Below are 26,957 nucleotides of genomic sequence, written 5' to 3' on the forward strand. Positions count from 1 at the left end.
TTTCTCAAGATCTGTGAGGTATGCTAATGGTAGTTGAATGGGAATTGCAGTGAATCTGTACAGCAGTTTTGGGAGTATGGCAACCCAATCATTCAAATCTTACTTTGTCACACCTGTGAAACAAAAAACTTTCTGAATATCTATTTGAAATGGACTATGAAATATTTTTATTATTGTTTTGGCTCATATGAAAAAAGAATATTGGGGCTGGGGATGTAGCTCAGCGGCAAAGCACCTGCCTGGCAAGCGCAAGGTCGTGAGTTCGGTTCCTGGTACCAGAGAAAAACAAAAAAAAAAAAAAAAAGAAAAAAGAATATTACTTCCCTCTGAATTTTGGGCTCGCATTTATAATCTACTTAGTGAATATCTCACTTTTCACCACTAATACATTACTGAAATTACCAAAACTTTATAACAAGTCTTAAGATTTGGGTATTAAATTGTGCAGCTTTTCTTCTTTTACAAGAAGCTTTAAAAATTAGAATGTATTTACTTTCTGTTTAAACATTAATATCAATTTGCTTGCAAAAATTATCCTACTGTTATTTTAATTAGAGTTGCATAGAGTCTTATTTTCAAATTTGTAAAACAATGACATGTTTCTCTGTATCAAGTATACAACCACAGAACACAGTATGGGTCTCTACTTTTCAGTCTTTACCTGTGTAGCTAGATTATTCTAAGTATGACATTCAGAGCTCACATAGAAATTATGTTTGATTAGTTCCTGAGTATGGTTTTTGCTTTTATTATACATAACTTTCTTTTTATAATTTTGTTTTCAATTGAGTTTATCATATATAAAGCATATGGCTTGTATATGTTTTCCTTAAATCCTTTGTGTTGCAATCAATAAACAGTTCTAGCAATGAATCTGTAAATTCCTTCTGTTTTGAATTTACACAATTATGTTTTTCCCATTTCTGTACACTGGAAAATGTTATTTTACTCTTTTCTTACTATATGCCTTTAAGTTCTTTGCTTGGTCTATTATTGTGCTTTTCTTCTGGTACGCGCTTGACTAGAAATGCTATTTAGGAAACTCCTTGCTTATCTAAACTTATACACAAATTTCATTTCTTTACACTTGTTACATATAAATTTCAAGAGATGTATTTATGAAGTTAGGAAGTCTCTTTTAGTTTATGCTTTTCTGAGATTTTTCTATCTTGAATGTATGTTGAAATTTTTCAGGACACTTTTTTGACTTTAATTTACAGTTTTACATGATTTTTCTGCCCTACACTGTTCATTAGTTAGAATGTAGTCACTGATTTTTCAGTGTCGTATTAGTCTTCCATTCATTATTTTAAAAAAAACCACTTGGTGGTAGCATTTCTTTACTTTTATATTTTGATAGATTTTTAATTTTCATTATGGTGTTTAATATATTTTTCTATTATCATGTGATCTCATTTTTTTGTTTTGTTTCTTGTACTGGCTTTGATGGTTAAATTTCCAGTCTCAACTGGCCTCTTAAAATGAATAGAGAAATGCTCCTTCCTCATAGTTTGTTTTTGGCAGGTGTTTTTTGAGACAACGTATTGTCTGTAGTGCAGGCTGGCTTTGAACTCGCTATGCTCCCCAGGTTGGCCTCAAACTTGCTTTGATCCTTCTGCTTCAGCCTGCAGATGCTGGGGTGACAGGCATGTGCCACCATGCCCAGGTTCCTCATATTTTGAGAGAGATTCTATAGCAATTATTTATGTCCTTCACTGCTTAATAAAACTCATTAAATACCCCACCCGGGTCCCTGCCTTTACTTATAGGAGGCTTGTAACTTCTCATTATATATCCCTTTAATAAATATAGGAAAATTTGTGTTATCTGTTTCATCTGAATAACTTTGGGTAAATTCTGCTTTTTTGAGACAATGGTCCATTTAAAATTACTATTCATATGAATTGGTTTTTTTCTACATTATTTTTAGTTATATCATTCAATGTCTATGGACATTAAAAGAAATCTCTTTTCAATCTTGATATTGGCAGCCTGTCTCCTCTCTCCTTTTTCTGTATAATATTTGCTGAAGGTTTTAAAATTGCATTGATACTTCGCAGAAACTTCACTGGATTCTTCTATTTTGTTTTTCTTTCTTTCTTTCTTTTTTTTTTGTTTTTGTCTATCATCTGTGTCATTAATCTTTTGTAGTATTTACATTGTTTTCATTCTTCTCTATTTTGTCTTAGTTTGCTCTTAGAGTTCTAGTTTCTTAAGAAATTCCGGAAAGAAGTGAACCTGTCCTCTTGTATCTTTTCCATCAGTATTTGTTCCAAATCTTATGAAGTTCCTCAGTGAAGTGAATTCACATACAGGCTTATCAAGTGTTAGCCATTTCATCATTATGTGATATCGCCCATTGCATCTTATAATTTTGTTTGTTGTACACAGAAAATTTTTCAGATGTTAATGTAGCAATTCCAGCTTTATACATATTTTTTTCTTCTTCATTTTTACTCCAATTATTATACTGTAGAGACTTTCTTATAGACACTATACTATATAGATGAGCTGTATTTTATCCTCTATAAGACGACATACGGCCTTCTTGGTTTATGAAGTATGCATCAGTTTCTCTCTCAAATTTTTTTTCAGTGTTTTTCAATTCTAAAACTATTGGATGTGTTTAGAGCAAATCTGGGAATGCCCAGCTCAGGGCTGAGCTCAGTACTTCACAAGTAGCTTTATTTGGCTGCTTGAATGTGAACAAGAGATTCCCTTTGATCTTTTTTAAGCAAAAGTAATGTCTACTTCTAGGTTTGTGCCTGCCTTCAATGAGGACAGTGATTTTCTGAAGAAAAAACATACTTTCTCATGTGATGCTTCAAATTCCTTATCTAAGATGATATTTCTGATGTTATTTATATTTCAGTGTCCTCAAATAGATATTATTTGATGTTTTCTAATTTTTATTTTTAAATTACTTGAAATGGGAGGATGAAGTGAAAGTTGTCTAATTTTTCCAGAACTGAAACACTGTGATATTTGTAAACTTGTCAACATATAAGATTTTCTTTTTTGTATTAAACCTTTACAAAGATAGTAGCTACTCCCTTTGCACTGATACTTGATTTTTCAATTCTGCATGAATTTAAGCTATTTATTCATTTTGACATTACTTAAGTAACCTAGTTAAGATAAAAAAATAAAAGATTTACATGGTTGAAAATAAAGATTAATATTATTTTTTCCCTCTAGTAGCTAGGCACAGGCAGAAATAACATTAGTCTTGGAAAGGAGTAAGTTCTGAGTCTTATACTTTTACATTATACCTAAATTCACACATGTATTTTAGTGTATATTATGTTTATCTATAGTTTTGTTTCTCTTTAAAAATTAATTTGAAATGTTAAATTGTGTCAAGTTTTTCACTATTTACACTAGTAAACTATGGAGAACAGGCAAAATTTTATTCATGCGTATCTTATAGATAGAGAAGTAGGTAGACAGATATATTATAGATATATCTTTTATCTATATGACACTGAGAATGTGAAGTTTTAAATATCTCTAAGAATTTCATTTATTTATTTTACTAATTGGCTGGTAATAATGAATATGTGTTGTTGAAAAAAACCCAATTCTTATAAAATAAAAAGAAAACAGAGAAATGAAGGAGTATGCCTGAGTTACTTTCCTGTTGCTGGAACAAAATATCCGTCACCAACAATTTAAAGGAGATAAGGTTTAGTTTAGCTCACAATTTGTAGAAGTTTCTGTCCATAGTTAGCTGACTCCAAGTAAGGACAGCATGGCAGACGTTCTTGACGGAAGAGCAAGAGTCCATGGCATGAAGAGCAGGGAGCAACGGCCTTTCTTCTGCTTTCCCATTTGATTCCACCCAGCCTATAAGCCTATTGATTAATGCCACTCACACCCAGGCGGATTTTCTTTCTTCAATAAATCCATTTAGTCACACCCAAAATTATGCTAAACCAACCAGTGGACTGCTTCACTGTCACTGATTGAGATAGTGGGATCCAATTATTCTTCCCCAAATCCCCACCTATGAGTACATGAGCCTTTGGGCAGACATCTAGACATATAAGACATAACAGAGTACATTATCTTTATATGTTTTTGATAATTCATTCAATGTGTGGCTTCACAGAAGATAGGTGAATATTCAAACTTACCGCTACATTTAACCTTTGTAATATATTTTTGGGACAGAGACAAACACTCTTTCATATAAAGTTATTATTGAACATTTCTTCCATTAATACAATAACTGACGTTGGCAGACAAAAATCCATGTGTGTAGAAATATGTAATTGGGAAACAGGGACCCCAATGCTGTTAGGGATCTCAGAGTTTCTCTGCACATATTTTGATATCATCTGCTGTAGAATATTAAGTCACAGTGTATGCTCTGAAAAAGCGTAACAGTGGAGATGCTTTTGGAGAAAATATCTTCGAAGAAATCACGGAACTTTCAAGCATGTATTTTCTTTCTTACATACCTACTGATTAGCATGCAGTGTCTTTCATATTAACTTTGGCCTTTTGCTCATTACTTTTCACTACAGAAACTAGAAGAAATTTAAGTAACATTTTGAATGCTTGCAAGTATAACTTTTCAGGTGGCTTTTTCAAAGTAAATATTATATTTTTATATTACAACACCCCAACATTCTTTGTTGAACTAGTTTTAGTAAATTTATGAAATCTGTTCATTTTTATTGTTTTATGTGTGTATTTACTTTTTGGTTATAAAATAATTTGTCATTGCTATAATGACGTCGTGAGGATTATGGTTGTAGCTCAGTGGTGAAGCGCTTCTCTAGTGTTGTGTGATCTCCAGAACCACCAAAAAGAAATAAATAAATGGAATAATTTTGATCTACTGAAGTTAATTTGAAATGCTATTTAGTCTTTTTAGTCAATATGGTATATTTATTTACTTTTTAAAATTATATACTTCACTGCTCAGCAAGTAAATACAGTTATATTTACTTGAGGAATGTATTATAATTGATTAATGCTGTAATTAATATATATGGCTGTATTTGGTCAGGTGACTTAAAACATGCATAACAGTGTATTCAAAAGTCTGCTATATTGTGCATTTGATCAAGAGTGAGGAAATTCTTTACATTTGGTATAAGTATATATCATACGTATGTTTTTAGATTGGAAAAATAGTAAGACATTTTGATAATGGAAGAAGGAAGCATCAGAATGTGAGTTAATATTAGTTTGAAAACAAATAATTATTAAAAGTAATTAAAGGGGAAAGGAATGACATCAAAATCTGAGTGTCTAACTTTCTATTTCATTTTATTTTGAGCCTGTAAATGTGATGTGTTTTAAGTCAATTTAAAAGAACAAAAAGTTCTTACTCATTTTTGAAAGAAAAATTATGAAATACAAAACACCAGTTACTATTATCTTTTTGTTTTTATTCTTATTGTCTACTGAAGGCAAAAGTAATTCGATTATTATTGACTCCTCTTATGATAGGGGTCATGAACAATGGAATATCTTGCAACCCAATACTGATGAGTCTGAGACAGGAGGATTACCATGAGTTCAAGGCCAGCCTGGCTATATCATGAGTTCAAGATCAGCCTGAACTGCATCATGAGACCCTGTCTCTATAAATAATAAATAATTAAATAAAAAATAATGCCAATGGAATCTTTTCCTTAAACTGTTTGTTTTTATAAACCAACACAACGGACATTTACTATCTTCTAATCTGATAGTATCAAGCAAAACTCACGGTTTTCACAAGTCAGTAATTAATATGTGTAAATGTATCTGTATTTGTTACCAGTTTTTAATCAAGTACCTATGGAAATGTTGATGAGGTTTTGTAGCCTAATGCACATACCACAGAATGGAGACAACTCAACTATATTTATTTCAAAATAGTTGATAAAAAAATAAAAATAGCTGATAATATATGCTTAGTTTGTTATAACTAATGATCTTGTCTTTTGTTTAAAATAAAATTAAATACTTTGCTTTCTTTATGTCATGATTTTATACGTTGTATGTGTTGTTTTATTTGCCTTTGAGCTCCAAAGAAATATTGGCCTTAAATTACTTTAATTGACTATTTTTATAAATCAAAAATGGAAACTACAGTCAACCACTGTTAACTACAGTCACATTAATGGAAACAGAAGTGTGTTAGATAATATTATAGCATAATGCAGCATTTAAGCACAAAGCAAACAATATCAAAATGGGGAAGAAAAATGCAAATATTATCTCTTTGATATCTAATAGGATCTTAGAAAATAATAAATCACTTGACTAAAGTCATGATAAGAAACTATTCTCCATAAGTGCAAGTATTTTATTGTATAAAGACTCTATATAATATGAAAATACCAATTCTTGTTTACTCTGTTAAATGAGAAATTAAGTATATGAAATCTTGCCACTGATTTAAGTTGTTGCAACACAAGATACGTGATTCCATATCAAAGAGAAATTCTTAGAATTTACTAAAAAATTCTAGATTTGTAACATCCTTGAGAAACATGAACTGATTTGAAAATGTCTTTTATGAATTGTTTCACATTTTAATATATCCAATGTTTATGTACAATGGAAAGAATCATGTGTTATGAATGTATGGAAAATTTTGAGGAAATAAATGAATTTACTTTGCAAATATAGACTGAAAATACCAATATGGGATATTAGAATACAAAACTACTTTAGAATTAACCTGATCTGTTTAATCTCTTGATAAGGGACTGAGATCATTTATGTGGTTTCCTAATGGCTTGAAAGAAAAAAGAAATAACTACTAACAATAAGGGATTGTAAATTTTAATTTAGCAGACCTCTAATTCATGAACGGTCCACATATGAATGTACTTAGCAATATATATTAGAAGAATAGCCTTTTTGACTATTTTACAGTGAGGTTTGTCATGCTTAGGCTGGATAAATATGGGTGAGTTAATGAATGCTGATTAATCTGAACTGTACAAGCTGTGACATACATAGGTACTCCATGATAATTCTCATGTTTTCCCACTTCTGAGAAATATTTGAAGGGAAGAGGTTGAAGAAATTCTCATCGGACTCCAATGTCATATAAAATAGTTGCATCCATTGTTGATGAAATAAAAATCAATCTGTTTAATTGATGTTGTTCTGGGATTCTTAAGCATCCAGTGAGGGAAATGATAATCTAAGGCAGGACAGAGCTTTCATTTTCATGGCAGTTACCCACCGACTTCTACACACACATACACCCCACACATATTGCTTTTAAAAAGATAAGTAGTAAAAATAGAAACTTACCAGAAAGTGTTGATTACTTAGTATCTACAGAATAAAAGTCTGTGTGTAAGTACTAAAACTACATGTTTCAGATGCAGTGAAATGTGAAATAAATTATTTTTACTAAGTCAAATAGAGTAGCTGTAGGATTTATGTGAGGACAAGAAATTTGAAAGCAAGATAATTGCAGTGCCCTTTAAATTATTTTATTCCAACTCAATTAGAAATTCAGAACCAGTGTAGCAATTTGTACACAAAAATGCTCTGTATATTCCAAAATATTAGGTAACAAAAGTCCTAAGCATCTTGGCATCTGATCTATTATAAAAACACACCTCAAATTTTATCTTTTGTGATAATGGGGATTGAACCCCAGCATCCCTTTGAACTGAGCTAATCCCAAACCGTTTCTATAATAATAACAATAATAATGATAATAATAATAATAATAAAAATAGGTATAATGATAATATAATAATAACATAATAATAATTCTGCAAGCATTAATAGCAGTAGTAGTAGCAGTAGTAGTCGTACTAGTGGTAGTATTGACAGGATTACACTAAATTGCCCTGTCTAAACTTGTATTCCTTCATGATCTTTCTGTCAGGCACCCATGGTGCTGGCATTGCAAATATGTTCCACCACATCCAGTTCCTCCTCAGATTTTTATAAGATCATTTTTCAAAATAGTTTAGGAATTATTTGTAAAAGTGCTGTGTGCAAATACACCATGGATACTATTATGTTAAACTACACTGAAAAGTCAGAACAGATTTTTCATTGTAATGTACAACATAAAGATTAAGATTTTTAATTTTTAGAGATCTTACCGCCTGGCCAGTTTACTTTATAGACAAGAAGAGTGTAATAAAGATTACATAAACTTTTCAGTTAGGAGTATTACCGGAGCAGGCACTGGAGCCCTTGGTTCTCAATTTGAAAATATTCCTGTTTAAAAATACTTAAACGTAGGAAGAATTTAGATTAAAGTGTGTGAAAGAGGAGTTAAACAGGAACTGGGAGGAAAAAGCAAAAATGGGGAAAAAGGACAAAATGGAAATAAAGGTTTGTAAATAAGGAGGGGGAAAATGCTTGAAGATAGAGGAGGACAATGGGAAAAAAGAAGAATCAAGATATATGAGATACAGGTACAAGTTCCCTATGATGAATGTGATCCTCAGGTATATCTAAACTGTACAATAAACTTAATTTAAATAAAAGAATTCATTTTATTGTAATTCTCTAGTGTGTTATAGACCTTTATCATTATTGTGAAAATAACATTAGTGCTTTTTCAGTTGCACTTAGAGATAACAAAAGGCAGAGCAGTGAATTTTGACTAAATTTTTTTTCTATAATTATAAGGTAAAGAGAATTATGCACAGAAAGACAAATGATAGTGCACTTAAAATTAAGAGTTCGTATCTGAAAAAGTCCATCCCTTATAAAAGTGGTAATTACTATGTTATCTTAGAGACAGCATGTCAGATTATGCTCCGTATATCTGAATTCGTGAAGGTAGAAACCAAATAAATTGTAATTAATTACTAAGATACACGTCAGGATATTTTTCCCACCATCGATGCAATAATGCAGCACCAATGCAGACTTGAATGCTATTATAAAGATATTTAATTATAATTACAGTTATAAATGCCTGCCTCCTCATTTTTTTAATATGTAAACAATAAATCTATTTAGAAATTTAATTATAGGAATATTACATTGCTGTATTCAAATTAATATCATGAAAGTGTTCACTGAGTGTAATTTATGCTTCACTTTGAAATTTTGTTTTGGTTATGGAAACTAGAGACTAGTTTATTGCAAACAGTGCATTTCAGTAACAGTTCCAACATGTCAAAAATGTGCAGCATATTCACTTTCTGCAATGTAATTAGTTAGAAATTGGGGAAGCTTAATTTTAAAATTGAATTGTTTGTGAAAATCTATTTTCAGACTCTCCATAGTTTAAGCAGTTTCTCTTCATAAAATGCTTTATAGTTGTTTGAAGAAATTAAGTGTAGTTAATCAGAAAGTACATTACAGCTTGACAACTCATTTGAAAGCCCTGTCTTGAAGCAGTGATTGATTGCTTATGGTATTGCATATACCAATAAGGACCCAAATAGGAAATCCATTTATGCTCAAGATAGATCTTGGCATTGATTAAACCCGGGTGATATTGCTTTTATGTAAGACATATTTCATTAAAAAGTATATATGTGTGCAAAAATATATAGTTCACTGTTTAGTTGAATAGATTAAGATAGTATTATAACATCACAATGAATTCTTCTAACTATTACACATAAGAGACCATATCGGAGACACTAAAGATACTTTACTATGAACCTAGAAATGACTGTCAAGTTATTAAGCTTAGCACAATAAAAGTGACAAAAATAAGATCTCAAAATAGTGTTGCTGAAAGCATGTTCATCTCTATTTATTTTCCTTCAGTGCCGCCAGCAATCACAATGCCTCAGAAGTCCTTTAATGCCACAGCTGAGCGAGGAGAAGAGATGACTTTGTCCTGCAGAGCCTCGGGCTCCCCAGAGCCCACCATCTTCTGGTCCAGGTAAACTAAACATCCACATCCATCTGCCTGTTGCTTGTGATCAGAAATAACATTTGGCATCTTAATCATTTTGTCAAGAAGCAAACTGTCATTTTTAGTTTCGTGGAAGAACACTGAGCTCTTGTTTTCAAGGTAAGTTGGTTGCATTCAATAGCTGAATAGGTCCACAGTGTGATCGTGTTCTAATTTTCTCAGTGGAAAAGTATGTTTTTTTTATTTTTTTTACTTGGAATCGAACTCAGGACCTTGCATTTGCCAGGCAGGTGCTTATGCACTGAGCTATATCCCCAGCCCTCAGTGAAAAGTAGATGAATAGGTCCTATGCTGTTTATATACACATGTCTCTGACAAAATGATGCCAGGTTCCCTGTATCTGTTTCAGTCATTTTATTGCTACTGCCTCAGCATGTCTTCCAATTGAAATCCTAATTTTCCCATCATTATTGTTGTACGTGTGTAGACTCATTTTATTAGACTACAATTAATTGCATCATCTATTTCTCTATTCATGTACTAAATTATAGAAAAATCTAATTATGTGAACATAAAATGTCATGGATTTAATTAGTCATTTTTCAAAATTTCCCCTTATCAAATGAGTTCAGTTTGTTTTTTACATCTATTTGTTGAGAATTAACTTACACTTATTTGTGTTTAGAATTTTAAAATGCTCTTTGCTTTCTACTAACATCAAGCATGTGTTAAAGTACTCAATTCTTTTACATTGTGGATCAAGCAACTAAATTGGAGGTACTAAAATTTAAAACTGGATGATTTTGTACATATGCTTTAGTAATACAATTTAGTAACATGGGATACAAACATTTTACCATTAGTTACATACAGATATTCCTCATTTAACTTCAAGGATCCATGCCTGCAACTAGATCGTTGGATGAATTTTTCTCTCAATGAAGAATTGTGTATAGTGCATACATTGTAATATTCAGACAAAAAAAGTGATCAAAGGAAATTCTAACCTAATGACTTTGCTTTTATTCGTTTAACTTTTCCCTGCAGTACTGAAATATATAACAGAAAGTAAAATAATAGTACTGTACTTTGCAAAATAATTAGCAAAAAATATCATACTATACAAAGTGTACTATACAGAAAAGACATTGATGCTCTATAGCCAAGATGTACAGAACTGTACAAGCAAAAGAATGTATGGGTCATACATTTGAGCAGAGGTTTTAAATATGAACCATGAGCCTCTCTCATAAGTCTAGACAGTTCATTAAACAAGTAACTCATTATATAAGGAATATCTATACTTCAAAATTCATAATATGCAAGAAAAATCACAACAAAACTATTAGTAAAATACATATCAAGTGCACAAAGGTGGCTGTAATAAGGATTAGTCTTTCAAAAATATTTTAAGGACAATTAAAATCTAAAAGTTATTTTTAATTTCTTTCTATCTGACCATTTACTGATATCTTCAATTTTTTATCCATCTAATATATCTTGTAGGAATAAATGGGATATATCTCTAACTGAGGTGTTTGCAATTGTTCCTTGCAACATTAGTTTGTTGTTTTGATGTTCTTAATGAGATTACATGTTAACATTAACATAATGACTGCAGGAAATAATTATATATTTCAAAGACCCCTGGTTTACTAGAGTAGATCTTTAACAATCAATATTGAATCTGATCGTATCACAGAAAACCTCTTGAAACATTCCTTACAGTGAACAGATATTATTGTAAAATGTTATTTTAATAATTTCATATTTCCAGAGTGATTTATTTTCTGCTTAGATTATTTTTAGATTTTACATTTGATTACAATTATTTTGTTATATAACTGGAAATATAATTATAAGGGCTGGAATGAATTAATTACAGGATAATATAAGACTATATGTATAATTTTTCATCCCTTTATATGTCATTACTTTCATTCCTTGGTTGTGTGGAATAATAATTTATTTAATCCCAAATAGTTGTTTTATTTTCTGGATCTTAAATATATACTAAGAGATTGGAACTGAGTGGTTATGATAATTATTGGAAAAGGTCAATGTCTGGTCTAAAATTTTTTTATTAGTATGGCTTGGTAGTACATACGAGTCTCTTCTCCCTTGGGGAATTGGTGCATGGACATAGTACATCTTAGTCCTTTTCCATGCCCTTCCTCACTCCTTCCTCTCCTCCTTCCTCCATCATTTGATCCCCTTCCTTTTGCAGAAGATTGGAAAGTAGACAGATAGACCTTTGGATAAGTTAGTTCTAAAAGGAAATTTCTATTTTCTCTTCTTTGTATGTATATACATTCCATATTTGTGGAAAAAAGACAAAGTCGCTGTAAGCATTAGGGAGTGTAGGTCAGCAGACCTCAAAGAAAGATCCAGAGTGTCTGCTGCACAGAGATATTGCCACGTAATGTTGATGAAGTCATTGTTTTAGTGACCTTAGTTTGCTATAACAAAGCATCATAGACTGGATGGCTTGAACAACAGAAATATATTTTCCACAACTCTGGAGGTTGGTTATCCTACATCAACGTGCCAACAAGGCCTCCCTTCTTCGGTTGCAGAAGCCCATCTTCTCACTTTAACCCCACCTGGTCTTTCCCCTGAGTGCCAACGCTGAGAAAGAAATGTCTTGTGTATTTCTCTGTTCTTTAAGGACACTAAACCCATCAGAGGAAGGTCTCACTGATAAGACTTCCTTAAACCTTAGTTAATTGTCCCCTTAGAGGTCTTCTCTTCAAATGTAGTCTCCATGATGGTTAGAGAGTCAAAGTTGGAATTTGACCAACTGAGAACATAACCCCAGGAAAGAAGATAATTCAGGGATTAAAAAAAAAAAAAAGATGAGTTATGCAAAATTTTCACATAGAGAATCAGGAAAAGTCAGTGACATATAAATCAGTGTGAAAATACAAGCAGTTATCTCAGTATGTCGACATTCCTTTCCATTCAATTTTTATATAAGTGAAAATACTTAGAAATCTAGTGTCAGTCCATTAATTCCGTGAATTTTGTCGATTCTCGATATGTAAATAACCAAAACTTCAAGTGTGTTGTTAGTATCACATCATTGTTATGGAACAAATGAATAATTCCATAGAAAACACTAAGAAAATCTATTACATCTCTATTTGTGGTGAAGGCCGTATCTATACAGTAAATATTAGATAAATACCTTACAATACTATTGTTTTATATTTGTTATAAATTTTAGATTAGTAAATATTTGAAAAAATACATAACTAAAGGGTAATAGATACACGTTGTTGTTATTATTTCAAAATCCCTAACTTTCCAATTCTTTAGTTCTCTTATGAATTACTTCTTGCGTCGTGATATATTGAGAGATGTCATTAGACACTAGGAAAACATATGTTGAGGCATAGGAAAATTAAGAATTGCTGTGTTATGAGAATGTGTTTCAGTGTTTTCTTGAAAATGGAACCAAAATTTACTAGGAAAATTTTATGATGCATTAGAAAAATGTTCTCTTTAATTCTAAGAAAGAGGCTTTTAATACAACTTTTAAAGATTTTTCTTTAAATTGAAGCATATGAAAAGCAAATTTGCATGACAAGAAGGATAAGTCCTAGGTACTTTATTTAGTAAGTCTTAAGACCAACTAAGTCACCCAAACTATTACTAGCAAAAAAGTACAGGAGGATAGCTAAGAAGGATGAAAGAAGAGAACACAGAAAAGGAAGACTTGGTTAGTAAAGAGAAATGAAGAAAAGGTATTAGAAGATTTTGTAATTACTAAGGGCAGTTTTAGAAATAGTTCAGATTTTTCTGTATGTAAAGTATTTTTACTGTAGTATAGAGTAGGAAATGCAAAAAGCCACTGTTTTAATGTGATATATATTATAATTGTAACAGTTACATTAGAATCTATTTCAGGATACTTGGAAAATATTTGTTATTTATATATAGCAAGAAATAAAATTTTCTCTTCATTTATTGATGATATTAATCTCAATTTCTTTAATTAGTTGCATTCTAACATAATTCTATCATCGACACTTTCATTGTCAGTATATCCATTCTGCATAAATTTATGAGGTATTTATGTTGTATTTAATTTTAAATTTTTTTAAAGGATGATCCCATAGAGATTATTTCCAATATGTTCCAAGGTAAAAATATAAGTATCTTTCATAAATTTATTTTGAGTTAAAGTGCAAGTGGAAAAAATGAGCAAGAAAAACAAATAATGAAAGCACACATTAAACCAATGTAAATTTTATTTACCTGACAAGTGTCAAAATTTTAACAGCTAACAAATGATATTATTGCCTCTAAAGTCAAAACAATGTTTGAACATAATTTTGATATTTATCAATTAAATTTCTGAGCTAGTGAAAATATATTATACAGCAATTGCTATTAATGAAATAATTAAAATGTGTAGATTAAACAGTTGGTATGGTCTCCTGAGCTACAAAGTCAGATCATGACAACCACTTTTTGCTTTTTAGAAATGGCAAGATCATTGAAGAAAACGAGAAGTACATATTGAAAGGAAGCAATACAGAACTCACCGTCAGGAACATAATCAATAGTGATGGTGGACCTTATGTTTGTAGGGCAACAAATAAGGCAGGAGAAGATGAAAAACAGGCTTTCCTCCAGGTCTTTGGTAAGTGTTCTAGCACAGTGGTTAAATTTCCAAGCCTAGAGAAAAGTTTGTGTTCATTTATACTCTGCTATTTTTAATTTTTTTTTTAATTCCTAGCATTAAACTTCAGCTTCATTTCTGAAACACATTTTTTCAGCTACCTATAAAAATTATATTGAGAATTACATGAAATTATACACGTAAACCTCTAGTGATTTTAGGTGTCTTATGACTGAAGCTGAAAAAAATATATAACCTACAGCTAGTGCAATCTGTAATTTTTTATATCTACATAAAATTTGATTCTTATAAATTTTTAAATGATACATAGTAGATTCAGTTTAATATCCCTCTATATAACTATATGATATAATTTAGAAACAAAGTCTTTAACTTTTCCCTTTTTTATTAAAATTAACTATAATTTCATATTTCACAAAAGATATATAATTTGGGTAAACTTACAGACCTTAGAAAATTTATATTTTTTAAGAAAATTAGTGACATAGTTTCCATTATGCTTGCAACAAGAATTTGCTAATTGATACTAATATGATTTTCCTCTTTAAAAAGTATGATGATGGCAATTATATACATTGCTAATATTTAGTGTATTTTTTCCTTTTTTAAAAGATTGTCATTGTATTAGTCACTTTTCTGCTGCTTGGACAAAATTCCTGACACTCACAGCTTAAAGGAGGAGAGGCTTATTTTGGCTGCATTTCAGCAGGCAGAGACCATTGTCAGTTGCTTCCAAGGCAGTAAGATCATGATAGAAGAGCTTGCAGGAGGGAAATTTCTCCTGTCATGCAGGAGAGAAAGCAGAGAGGACAGGAGCTAGGGATAAAAATGCACCTTACAGGTCACCTGCCTAGTGTCCAATCTCTTCCAACCAGTCACACTTCTGAACAGCATAGAGGGTTATAATCATATCAGTGGACTGATTGACTTCTGAGTCAGTGATCACAGGATCCAGTCACCTTCCGAAAGCTTCACTTCTGAATCTGGGGGATATTTTGGATCTGAATCATAACGTTCCACTCCAGGTCCCCAGAGGTCTCATGCCCATCTCATTAAATAAAATTTATTTATTTAATCTCTTAGAGTTGCCAAAGTCCTAACAATTACAGCATTAGAGAAAAGTCCATGTCCAATGGGTTCTCTGAAACTCATGAGAAACTCTTGTCTGTGAGCTAGTATAAAAATAATTCTAAACAGCAGAAATCCAAGGACTTCAACATACAGCGACACAGGCTAAGTATTTCTGATGCAAATGGGAGACACAGGGGCATAGATAAATACTGAACCAAAGCAAGACCAAAACCCAACAGGGTAAATATTAAATCCTGTCATTCTCTTTCCTGTTCCCAGAACAGGTTGTAGTGAGATGTTAGCTCTAAATGGTGCCAGCAGTCCCCCCTCTACAGCACTGCCTGTTGAATCTCACATGTCCTTTCTCCTGGTTCTGATTACTGCTCATGCTGTCCTTAGAAGACATTCCATCTTCACGGCATATTTAGTCCTCTGGGGTCTTCATTGCACCTTCAGCTTCAGTCTCATAGCTTCATACATCACCCTGTCAGGGGCACCTGGCAGGTACTGTGACCGTATCACACATTATGCTCGGTTGTCCATTTTGCCTCTCTTGAAGTAGAGATGGACGCCTTGATGTCCCTAAACCATTTGCATTCTACATTACTGCAAAACCAGAAGCACATGAATAACATCATGTTCTACTTCTGCAGAAGTAGCCTGACCCCCTGCAGTTATGCCTGGAGCAGCTTCTGTGTGCTTGGGTGGTTGCACTCCAGATGGCTGAACTCTAGGAAGCACTTCATCTATGGTCCTGAAAGTTCATAGATAAGTGTTTTGACTAGGTTTATGCTCTTAAAGTCCTTGAGCCTTCAGAGAATTATGTCTCACCAAGTCCTGAGATGCCTTCAATCAATCTTTCCTACTGTCTTTATTTTTATTGCTGCTTCTCAATGCTAATCTTTTCATCAACTATGCATTCTGATGCTCCAAATTACAAGTGATTCTTCTCTATAAAACTGCAAATTTTTCACGTTTGGACTCTTTTTGCTCCTGTTTGTCACTATAAATCAGGCTAAAAAGTGTGCAAAGTCCCCATACACAACCAGAACTTTGGGCTGCTTTAAAAATCCTTCAACCAGTTTAGTTAGTCCACTATTCTTAATCTCATTTTCCTGCAAAGTCTCAGAGCATGAGCAAAAATGTGGATAAATTTTCAGCCAAAACATAGCATGCATTGCCTTTAGTTCTACTGTCAATGGAGTACTTGATCTCAACTGAAATCTCCTTGATCTTCCCTTTACTATTTACATTCTTATCACAATTTTGGTCTCCTGAGCTCCAAAGAGAGCCATGCAGTGAACTTGTTATATCTTTCCAAGGATTCTCTAGTTCATATTTCCAAAACTATCCAAACTTCTAGCACAATTCAGTTCCAAAATTTTCTGAAACACATCTTCTACTACAGTCACATCAATGATCCCACTCTTGACACCCATTTTCTCTATTAATTTCCCCTTTATGGGACAAAGTAAAACTTTAAAGGAGGAAAGGTTTATTTTGCCCATCAGTTTTTTCTGGTTCAGTTCATCCCCAAGACAGAACCAGCATGGTGGAAGGCCTAGTGGAGGAAAGCTTCTCATATATCATAGAGAGCAGGAAGCAGAGAGAGTGGAGGTGCCAGGGACAGTTCATGCCCCTAGTAAGCTACCTCTTCCAACCCTGATCCTCCCTGAATTGCATAGTCAGCTCTGAACTCATCGGTGTCCTTATCAATGCACTTAACCAATGATAAGTAGAGTAGCCCCATGCTCTAATCCCCTCCAAAAGGTCTATCTAAACACAAGCCCTGGGAGTGGGAAAGATGGTTAGGTCTACAGGATAAATTCTCGAAATGATTTAAGAGTAGAGAAAGGGAAGAGGAAGGGCAGTGAAATTTATGGAACTATAAATGCTCATGCTTGTAGTGGCTGGTCTAGAGGTACTCCCAAACATTGACCACAAGGTGAGTGGCACTACATAGTGGAACCACCCTTTGCTGGTATGTTCTGTGGTTGTGGTAATGGAAACATTTTTCTGAACCAGAGAAATTTTTATGTTTATATTCTAGTGTAGTGCGAGAAGCAGTGTGTCAGGATCTATTAAAATTTTAAAATAACATTTTAATAATATATTCTCAGAAGAATATGAAATTGGGTAAAATTATAAAGAGGATTATTATTTTGAAGTGTTCCTGGAATGGGTGTAATTGACTGGTACATTTTACACAATCGTCTTTAATTAAAAGAAGTAGACAAAAGTAAGAGCCTGGAGATAAAATTCAAGTAGAGGGAAGGGTAAATAATCTGGACTGTCAGAAATTAAGGACAGTCTTCAACTTGTTCTAATAGTTTTTCCTACTTGAAAAAATGTAGTAGACTAAATTCTACTGTGCATGAAAAAAATAAGAAATGGTAGTTTGTGATTTAATTACAAAGGATAATGTTCACAGTCTACTTCTGTGAGCCTATATGAAATAGTATACAGTTACTTCTATTTTTATTAAGATGCCAGTAAATGAAGAAAATACATAAATTGAAGACACTGTGATACTTTCACCCTTTCAAATAAAAAAAATCTATAAAATATTACCTTTAATAATTGTAGTCAGTTTTTTTAGCATAATGAAAAATTTTTTGTCACAAAATAATGCATGCACACACACACACATATGGGATAAATACTATAGTTTTGAGAACTCTGTGGCATATTTCTAGTATGATGAATATTATTTTCTGAGATTAAGAACAGTTTATTTGTATTCTTGATTATTTATATCAAAATATTTAAACTTTAAATTTGTACTGCAATCACATATGATGGCTTTCAGACTTTTAGTCATTTTATATGTTAACAAATAAATAGCTAAGAAATGCAGACAAGACAGTGTTGAAAAAATAAAGCTCTGTCAATACAAACATATGGAGAGACATTTTTCCTATTCAGGTAGTTTTAATTAGTATACATAATGCTATTTCATAGAAGTTATAATAAATAAACAATTTATTTGATACATTGCTAAGGAAAATTAAGGGAAAATAAAACAAAAATAAATGTAATAATATGTGTACATATATATATTTAAAATCGTAATTAGTTTCAAATCTATATATTTCAAATATTCTAAACACGTTTTATCTGGTGAAACTCATTAAAAATAAGAGGCAATCATTAAATAGATGCCATATACATGTATAATACATATGTGTTTATATGTATGTGTGTTTGTGCACATACATACACATGTGGGTATACAAGGAAATTTTAACTTTGTAGCTTTAATAGAGAAATAAAATAAGGTAACTATTAATTGAAAAAATTTCAAATGAAATGTAATTTTTATGTTGTTTCTAAGAGATTTCTGATTACTTTTTTCTCTTTCTTTTTTTCTTTCTTTCTTTCTTTCTTTCTTTCTTTCTTTCTTTCTTTCTTTCTTTCTTTCTTTCCTTCTGAGACAGGATCTCAATATGTAGTTCAGACTGACCTTGAACTCACTATGCAGCCACAACTGGCTTCAAACTCACAATGATTCTCATGCCTCAGCCTTCTGAGAACTGGGATTATGGCCATGCGCTACCATGTCTGGCACGAATTATTTTTAAAATGATAATATATGAGTATTACTTTCTAACACTTTTTTATTCCATTCTTTGCAGCTCTTGTTTCTCCTATAAAGCAAAGCATGCAGGTATAACTGCCACAAAGTCATCATATATTGCGCTAATGTGTATTTCAGGGCTTATCATGGATTTTCAGTGTGAATAATGATGCTTTTACTCCAGTGCCAATTGAGTAATGTATACCTTTTTTACAGTACAGCCTCACATAATACAGCTTAAAAATGAGACTACATATGAGAATGGTCATGTCACACTCATCTGTGAAGCAGAAGGAGAACCTGTTCCAGAAATCTCTTGGAAAAGAGCTGTGGATGGCATCATATTTTCTGAAGGTGATAAGGTAACAGCTACTGCAGTATAGTAGACTCCAGTTCTGTTGTGATTGCCAGAGTTTTGCACATTAGTAAAGCTTACATTACCGTTTTACAAGTAAATTGTGCAGATCAAAGTTTTAATTGTTCAAAGGTTACGCTACCACAGAGTCAGCCTAAAATAACTTTAGAGGGAAAAATGTCAAGGTGTATAATTTGGAAATTAAATTTTAGATATTTGATTATTGGTGTTGCTTTTTAGGTCATTTTCATTGACTTTTAGTGTATATTGAATCTTTGAAAGATGTTATTACACTTTTAAAATTCCAACTTTGATCTGTACAGAAAAATAATTCAAAATTTTAAAATTCTGGCTATATTGAACCCTTTAATATGTTTAAATGTTTTCATGCATTTGAAAAATAAATTTCTGCTTTAATAAAATTTAGAATCTAAAAACAAATATAAGTACAACCAAGTAAAGCATTTTGGCAAAATTTCACCGGAATACTTCCAAGTTACCTAGAAATCAATTGAACATGACCATAAGTTTACTATATTACATGGATTTGTATTACATTTCAACTGCAAATATGCATAAAAAAAGAGAGAGAAGGAGATACTTATGTAATGACATGGTGTGACATACATTTCACATTTGTAAATATAAAATTAACCTTTCAGATGACTTCACTCAGCACTAAAATTTTTCATCTAAATTAATTTCCACAAAATGTCTGCTTTCTAAAATATATACATATCTCAGAACTAATTGACCCTACTAAACCAATTGAAGGAAGACTTGAAATTTTCTCTATAATACATTTTTTTAATTCTTTCAATTTATCATGATATATTTAAAACTTACCAATCTTATAAACTGGCATAAAAAGAACATTTTCTTCTCTGCACAATGCATCCTCACTTTTTTGTCTTATTTTCTCCTCTTTGGGTAATACTTACAATGTTTCAATTTTGTAATTATTAAATTAGAACTTCAAATTTGTGAAATGAGAATGACAACCACAGTCTTCTGTCCAGTGAAGTAATTATTGTAGTGTGTGCTTTAATATTTTTGTCTGAAAATTATAGCTATTGCTTTGGCTCAATTGTCAATTCTGAAAAGATTTAAATTTTTACAAAAGTAGTAAATGTAAAATTAGATGTCTAAAAATTTGGAAGATTGTGTACATATTCCATTTGACCACATTTCTGTGGATGAGACCACTCAAGAACAGTAATTTTCATGCTTTAGCCAATATAATTTGTAACTTTTTATAGTCCTATTGTTGTATTTTTGTAGTATTTTCCTTTTTTACAAATAATTTCAAAAGTTGTAAGTTGACTTTTATCCTGCTTTTAATTAGTGTTCTCATAATATGTTCTGAGAATGAGATATATATAATAATCACTTAATTTTCTGTGAAAAGTTGTCATGGGACTACAAAGCAATAATATTTTAGTCTAGTAGCTATTTCTTGGTACACAACAAATCATATGCAGAAAGTTCTAGCTGTGTAAGCAGTCCTCTAGATTCTGTTTGCTAAAGATCATATCTATTAACTCATATTTAACTGTTTATCTTGGATTATTTTTCAAAATCAATTGTGAAACCCCAAAATATTTTCCTTTTAATTCATCCATTGTATAAAGAAATTAAGACTACTGGTTTTCTTTTTAAAACAGAGAGAAAAAAAATCAATGAAAAAAATAAAGAATTTCAAAACAAGGTGATAAGAAATTAACAATGGTTATTATATTGCATGTTGTTATTTTCAAAATAGTTGCTCAGATGACAAGCTACAGGCATACAAAATTGTTCAAACAATATAAGCACTAACTGTTCCCTTCACTGAACTAATAGAAATTAGTAGTACAGTTATCTTAACTATCTTGTGTATGTATGTGTGTGTATACATATAATTTTCCCTAGTCTACATGCCTACCAACAGGGAAGAAGGGTTCCTTTCTCTCCACAGGCCCTCCAGCATGTGTTATTGGTTGATTTCTTGATAATAGCCATTCTTTCTGGGGTAACATGGAACATAGTGTTAATTATATATGATTCAGACAGCATGACATCCAGATGTGTTTTAAAATTCCATATCACTGGAGAAAAAGAAAGTCGATGGAAATCTTGAAGACATAGGGATAGGCCGGGAGTTCATGAACAAAAACCAAACTGCAAGGGAAATACTTCAAGGAATCAACAACTGGGTTCTTATCTTATTAAAAAGCTTTTGCACATCAATGGAAATAAATAACAAAATTTAAAGAAAACTTAAGTATTGGGAAGAAAATATTAGCCAAATGTCCTTCTGAGAAAGGACTTTTATCTAGAACATATAAAGAACTGAAAAAGAATATCAGGCTCCCAAAATTCAAAGATCTAATCCAAAAATGGACATCTGAGACAATCAATGGCATTCCTGTACACAAGTAACAAACTGACTATTGGTTTTCTATTATGGACATTATCAAAATATGTTTCAGGATTCATTCCTTACCAATGAGTCTTTTTTCTTCTAATATTTCTTTTCAGCAGAGAAAAACTTAAAAAATGTATATTTGAAATGAGCCACAAGAAAGGCAAAAGTAGTTTTCAATTTCAGCTTTACCATTTGTGATGATGATTCAGCTTGAATAAAAATTATTGAATTGTTTAATATGAGATTCCTCACTTTTAAAATGCTGACAGTAATTTTTATTTCCTATATTATTATAAGGAACATGAAGAATACTATATAAAATGTATGTCAATATGTTTAGCATAAGTATAGAGAACTTTTTTTTTACCTTTGTCATGTTACACAGTTTCTAAAGTACAGTTCATCTCGTTCCTATGAACTGTACTTTAGAAATACTCAGGAAATTCTGATTGCTTATAGACTCCCTAACATATGACGCCTAACACCTGATTGAATATCACCTATTGCAGATTATACTGTGATCCTATCAGACTTATCATAAAACATGATGTTAAATCATATTTCTTATAATAATTACTAAAAAATCCTTCAGTTTTGAAGATTCTATATTCCTAATCCCAAACTTAGCTCAAGAATTTAGAATGCATTTTTAATAATTCCATCACTTGTGGTCATATGTACTCCACCTTATACTGTTGAAAATAATTCCTAGTATTTAGCTGAAGATGAAGTTCTATAGCTAATTCTTTAACAGAAAATAATCTTAGATATTTTTGGAGCTCCTGATACTGGTTTGAAAAGTGCAGCACTAATAAATGCTACCATGTTGATTGAATATGCTATCTCTGATGAAACAAAAAGTGTGTGGATTATAAATGGAGAAGTATCTTTAATGTCATGGACTTCAAAGCAATAATGTAGTCCAATAACTTGTCAGTATCCTTAGTGAATATGCCCATCTTTGTAGATTTTTAAAGGGGCCTCTCAATAGTATCATTATCTTGTGTTATTTCACAATTAGTCTTCATAAAAGATTAAATAAGTAAATGGAAATCAGTACAAAATGACTTAAATCTATTCTTCATTTGAACAAATTCATAAATAATGAATGAACGTTCTTATACTTAACACAAGAATCAGATAACTGTACCGAACACAGTCCTTATAGTGGGAACAGAAATATTAAAGATATCACATGAGATGATAAGGGAGAATCAGTGGCCTCTGTGAGAAGGTCATTTCTGAAAAGAGATAAAAATATGCTAAAGGAAAATGCATCCAATTTGCATCTCGACAGAACCAATCAGATTTCCCTTTAATTCTTACACGACGAGGCAAGTACGGGAGCTTAAGAGTCCAAGAGTGGTATGTTAGAAGAGTTTTCTTCTCAAAGAGTAAATATTAAAGCATATGAAAAGTGGTTATTTCCCAACAATCATTTTGCTGATCACACTTTCATACCCATCCAACCCATTAGCTGAAATTTATTTTCAATTTTTCTTGTTGTGTAATAAATTATTCCCAAACGTGTCATAAAACAAACATTTTCTTTAGCTCATTCATGTATGGATCAGGAAATTAAGTAAGGCTTAGCTGAATGGCTGTCACATGGATTCTCTAATATACATGCACTAAAATTTTGCCTATAGTTGTAGATGGGAGAAGGATCAACTGTGCTGCAAAGCCAAGCTGGCTCTCTTTCACAGCCGGCTGTGCCCACAGTCTGTGAGTAATGAGCAATGTTAGAGCTGTCTATTGGTGCTGTTCATCTAGATAGAGCCTCTGCAGCAGGACTGTCTCCAGAGAGTCTGTCTGGGTCAGCAGGCTCCCTCCAGAGGGAGTGTTTCAAGAAATTCAAACTATGTGGTCTTTTCCAAAGTATTCTTGGAAATCATACACAGTGTTGCCACTTTTGCCACATTAGAACAGTTCCAAATCAATTATAAGGGAACTCCAAAGCAAGAAAAATTAGATTACCCCTCTTGATGGAAGAGGATTATTTTTCTTTTTTAATTTTCTTTTTTAATTTTTAAAGTAAGTTTGTTGGTATGTTTTAGATGTACATAATGATCATAGTCAAGTTAGGGAATTTCTACCTTTACATGGTATACCTTGACTGCATTTTTTTCCCATTCCTGTACTCTCCCTTCAACTGCTTTTCCTCTCCTTATTTATAAAAGTTTTGTTCCTAATTTCTCCTTCTTTTCCCATTTCTTTCCTTTTCCCTGACTTCTTTTCCTCCTCTCCACTACCTAGTTCTCCTCCCCATTTGAATATTTCTTCCTACTTGACAATATTTATTATACATTTTGGCCATTATTTATACTTTCACTTTCCCATACCAGAGAAAATAATGCATTATTTATATATGCGTGTCCACATTATTTTATTTAAGAGCATGTACTTATGGTGTATCCGTCATAAATGTCTCAAGTTTAACTTTACTTATGGCTGACTAGTAATCCATTGTATAAAAAACCAACATCTTTATAAATCCATCAGGCACTGATGGGCATTTGGGCTGTTTACAAGATTTAACTATTAGAAACTGTGCTGCTATAAACCATTAGAAACTGTGTGCATATGCCATTGTTGTTTTATGCTTTTAATTCTTTTAGGAAGATACAAAGAAAGGAGATAGATAGGTCAAATGGTACCTCTAGTTTTAACTTTGGGAGAAATCACACTGATTTCCACAGTGGTTGTACCAGTCTATACTCCCACCAACAGTGGAGAAGTGTTCTTTTGTCCCACAGCCCTGCTTGCAATTGTCATTTGTTGATTTCTTGATAATACCCATTCTTCTGTAGTGAAATGGAATTTCAGTGTTGTTTTAACTTGCATCTCTCAAATGAGCAAAAATATTGAACATTTTTCATATATTTATTTGTCATTTTTACTTCTGCATCTGAGAACTGTCTATTCATTTCAGATGCCCATTTTTGGACTGGGTGTTTAAATTGGGGTCTGATTTTTTCTGAATTTTTATATATTTTAGATATTAGTCCTTTGTCAAGGGACAGTTGGTAAGAATTTCTTCACACTCTGTGGCTTCTCTCTTTACTCTGTTGATGATTTCTTTTAATGAGATAAATTCCTACTTGTTGATTCTTTGTAATATTTCCCCTGTGATTAGGGATTTGTTTATGATTTTGTTGTCTGTAACCTTATCTTCAAGAATTCCAAAGTTCTCTCTGCCAGAAGATTTAGTATTTCTGCTTTAATATTCAGTTGTTTGGTACATTTTGATTTTATTTTATTGCATGGTGAGAGATATGGTTTTAGTTTGGTCATCAGCAAATGGAAATCCAGTTTTACCACACCATTTATTAAAGAGACTATTTTTCTCTAATGAAGGTGTTTGGTACCTTTTTTCAAAGATAAGATGGCTGAGTGAATGTGGAGTTGTTTCTATATATTGTAATCTGTCCCAAAGATCCTATGTTTTTTTGTTTGTTTCCCAGTACCATGCTGTTTTTATCACTATAGCTTTGTAATATAATTCCAAGTCAGGGATTGTGGTGTCAGTTGCCTAGGCTTTAATGCTCAGAATTTTTTTTTGTTTGTTTGTTTGTTTTTTGCTATGCTAGGTCTCTTCTAGTGCCAAAAGAATTTTAGGATTTTTTTTTCTCTAATTTTGTGAAGTGTGCTATTGTCACTTGATTGGGACTGCATCAAATCTGTATAATAATTTCAAGAGTATGACCATTTTCACTGTATTACTCCTTCCTGCCCCAAAGCAAAGGATATATATTCATTTTCTGATGTGCTCTTTAATGTTATGTCTCAGAGTATTGTAGTTGTCAATATAAAGCTATTTTTCTTCCTGTGTTAGACTGACTCCAAAGTATTTATTTTCCCACAGCTATTGTGAAAAGTCTGGTTTCTTTAATTTATCTATCAGTGATTCGTTATTCATGTATAGAAACAGAATTATTTGTAAATGTTGACTTTGTATCCAGCTGAACTTAATCAGTTATTAAATCAAGAACTCTTGTGGTGTTTTGGGGCCCTTCTCTTTAGAGTACCAAATCATATGCAAATAATGATATCTAAACTCTTCCTTTGTCATATTTATTTCTTTTATTTCTTTCTCTTGTTTAATTGCTGTGGCTAATGATTCTAGAACTATATTGTGTAGGAGTGGAGATAATATTCTTGACTTGTCCCTAATTTTAGAGTGAAATCTTTCAGTTGAACATTGAGTAGGATATTGTTTGTTGGTTTGTCATAAATAGCTTTTATCAGATTGAGATAAAGATCACCTATTCCAATTTTATGTAGAGTTTTTTCGTCATGAATGGGTGTTGGACTTTGTCAAATACCTTTTCTGCACCCATTGAGATAATCACGTGGTTTTTGTTTTTGGCTCTGCTGATATGGTGTGCTACATTTTTCGATTTTCATATGTTGAAGTATTCCTGCATCTTTGGGATGATTCCTACTTGGTCAGTATGTATAATTCCTTTGATTTGCTGCATTGTTTGCCAGTATCTTATTGTGAATTTTTGCATCTATGCTCTTCAGGGAGATTAGCCTGTGGTTCCTTTTTGTTTGTTTGTTTGTTTTGTTTTGTTTTGTTTTTTTTTGGTTGTATCCTTCTTTAGTTTTGGAATCAGGATAATACTTGCTTTCAGGATGACTTAATGAGTATTGTTCCCCTTTCAATTTCATTAAAGAGTTTAAAGAATAGTGGCATTCGATCTCTAAATTTCAAGTAGAATGTAGCAGTGACTCCATCAGAAACTGTGCTTTTCCTTGTTATATATTTTTTTTAATTACATCATCAATTTCATTGACTGATACTGGGTTATTTAGAATTTTTATATATTTTTCATTTAGTTTGGCAATTCATATGTATCTGCACATCTGTCCATTTTTTCTATGTTTTCTACCTTATTTGAGTATAGTTTCTCAAAGTAAATATTGATGATCTTTAATGTTTCTGCAGGATCTTTTGTGGTTTCACCTTTTTGATTCTCAATTGCATGGATTTGAGTATTTTCTTTGCTTTTTTCATTAGGTTGGCAAGAGTTTTGTTAATTTAATTTAATCCTTCAAAGAACCAGTTCCTCAGTTCATTGATTCTTTACA

The 26,957-nt window shown here is 31.9% G+C and overlaps 1 protein-coding gene across 2 annotated transcripts in view; it reads left to right on the forward strand.

Moving 5' to 3' along the window:
* The window catches only part of Ncam2 (neural cell adhesion molecule 2), a 490,334-nt gene that overhangs the window by 302,306 nt on the left and 161,071 nt on the right, over positions 1-26,957 (forward strand). For both annotated transcript variants that reach the window (XM_005375584.2, XM_005375585.2), the window contains exons 6-8: positions 9,715-9,832; positions 14,293-14,453; positions 19,318-19,463. In XM_005375584.2, the coding sequence (XP_005375641.1) occupies positions 9,715-9,832; positions 14,293-14,453; positions 19,318-19,463 (425 nt within the window). The remainder of the gene's footprint in view (positions 1-9,714; positions 9,833-14,292; positions 14,454-19,317; positions 19,464-26,957) is intronic.

This window comes from Chinchilla lanigera, unplaced genomic scaffold (assembly GCF_000276665.1).
Source record: "Chinchilla lanigera isolate Chin_1 unplaced genomic scaffold, ChiLan1.0 scaffold00006, whole genome shotgun sequence".
NCBI lineage: Eukaryota > Metazoa > Chordata > Mammalia > Rodentia > Chinchillidae > Chinchilla > Chinchilla lanigera.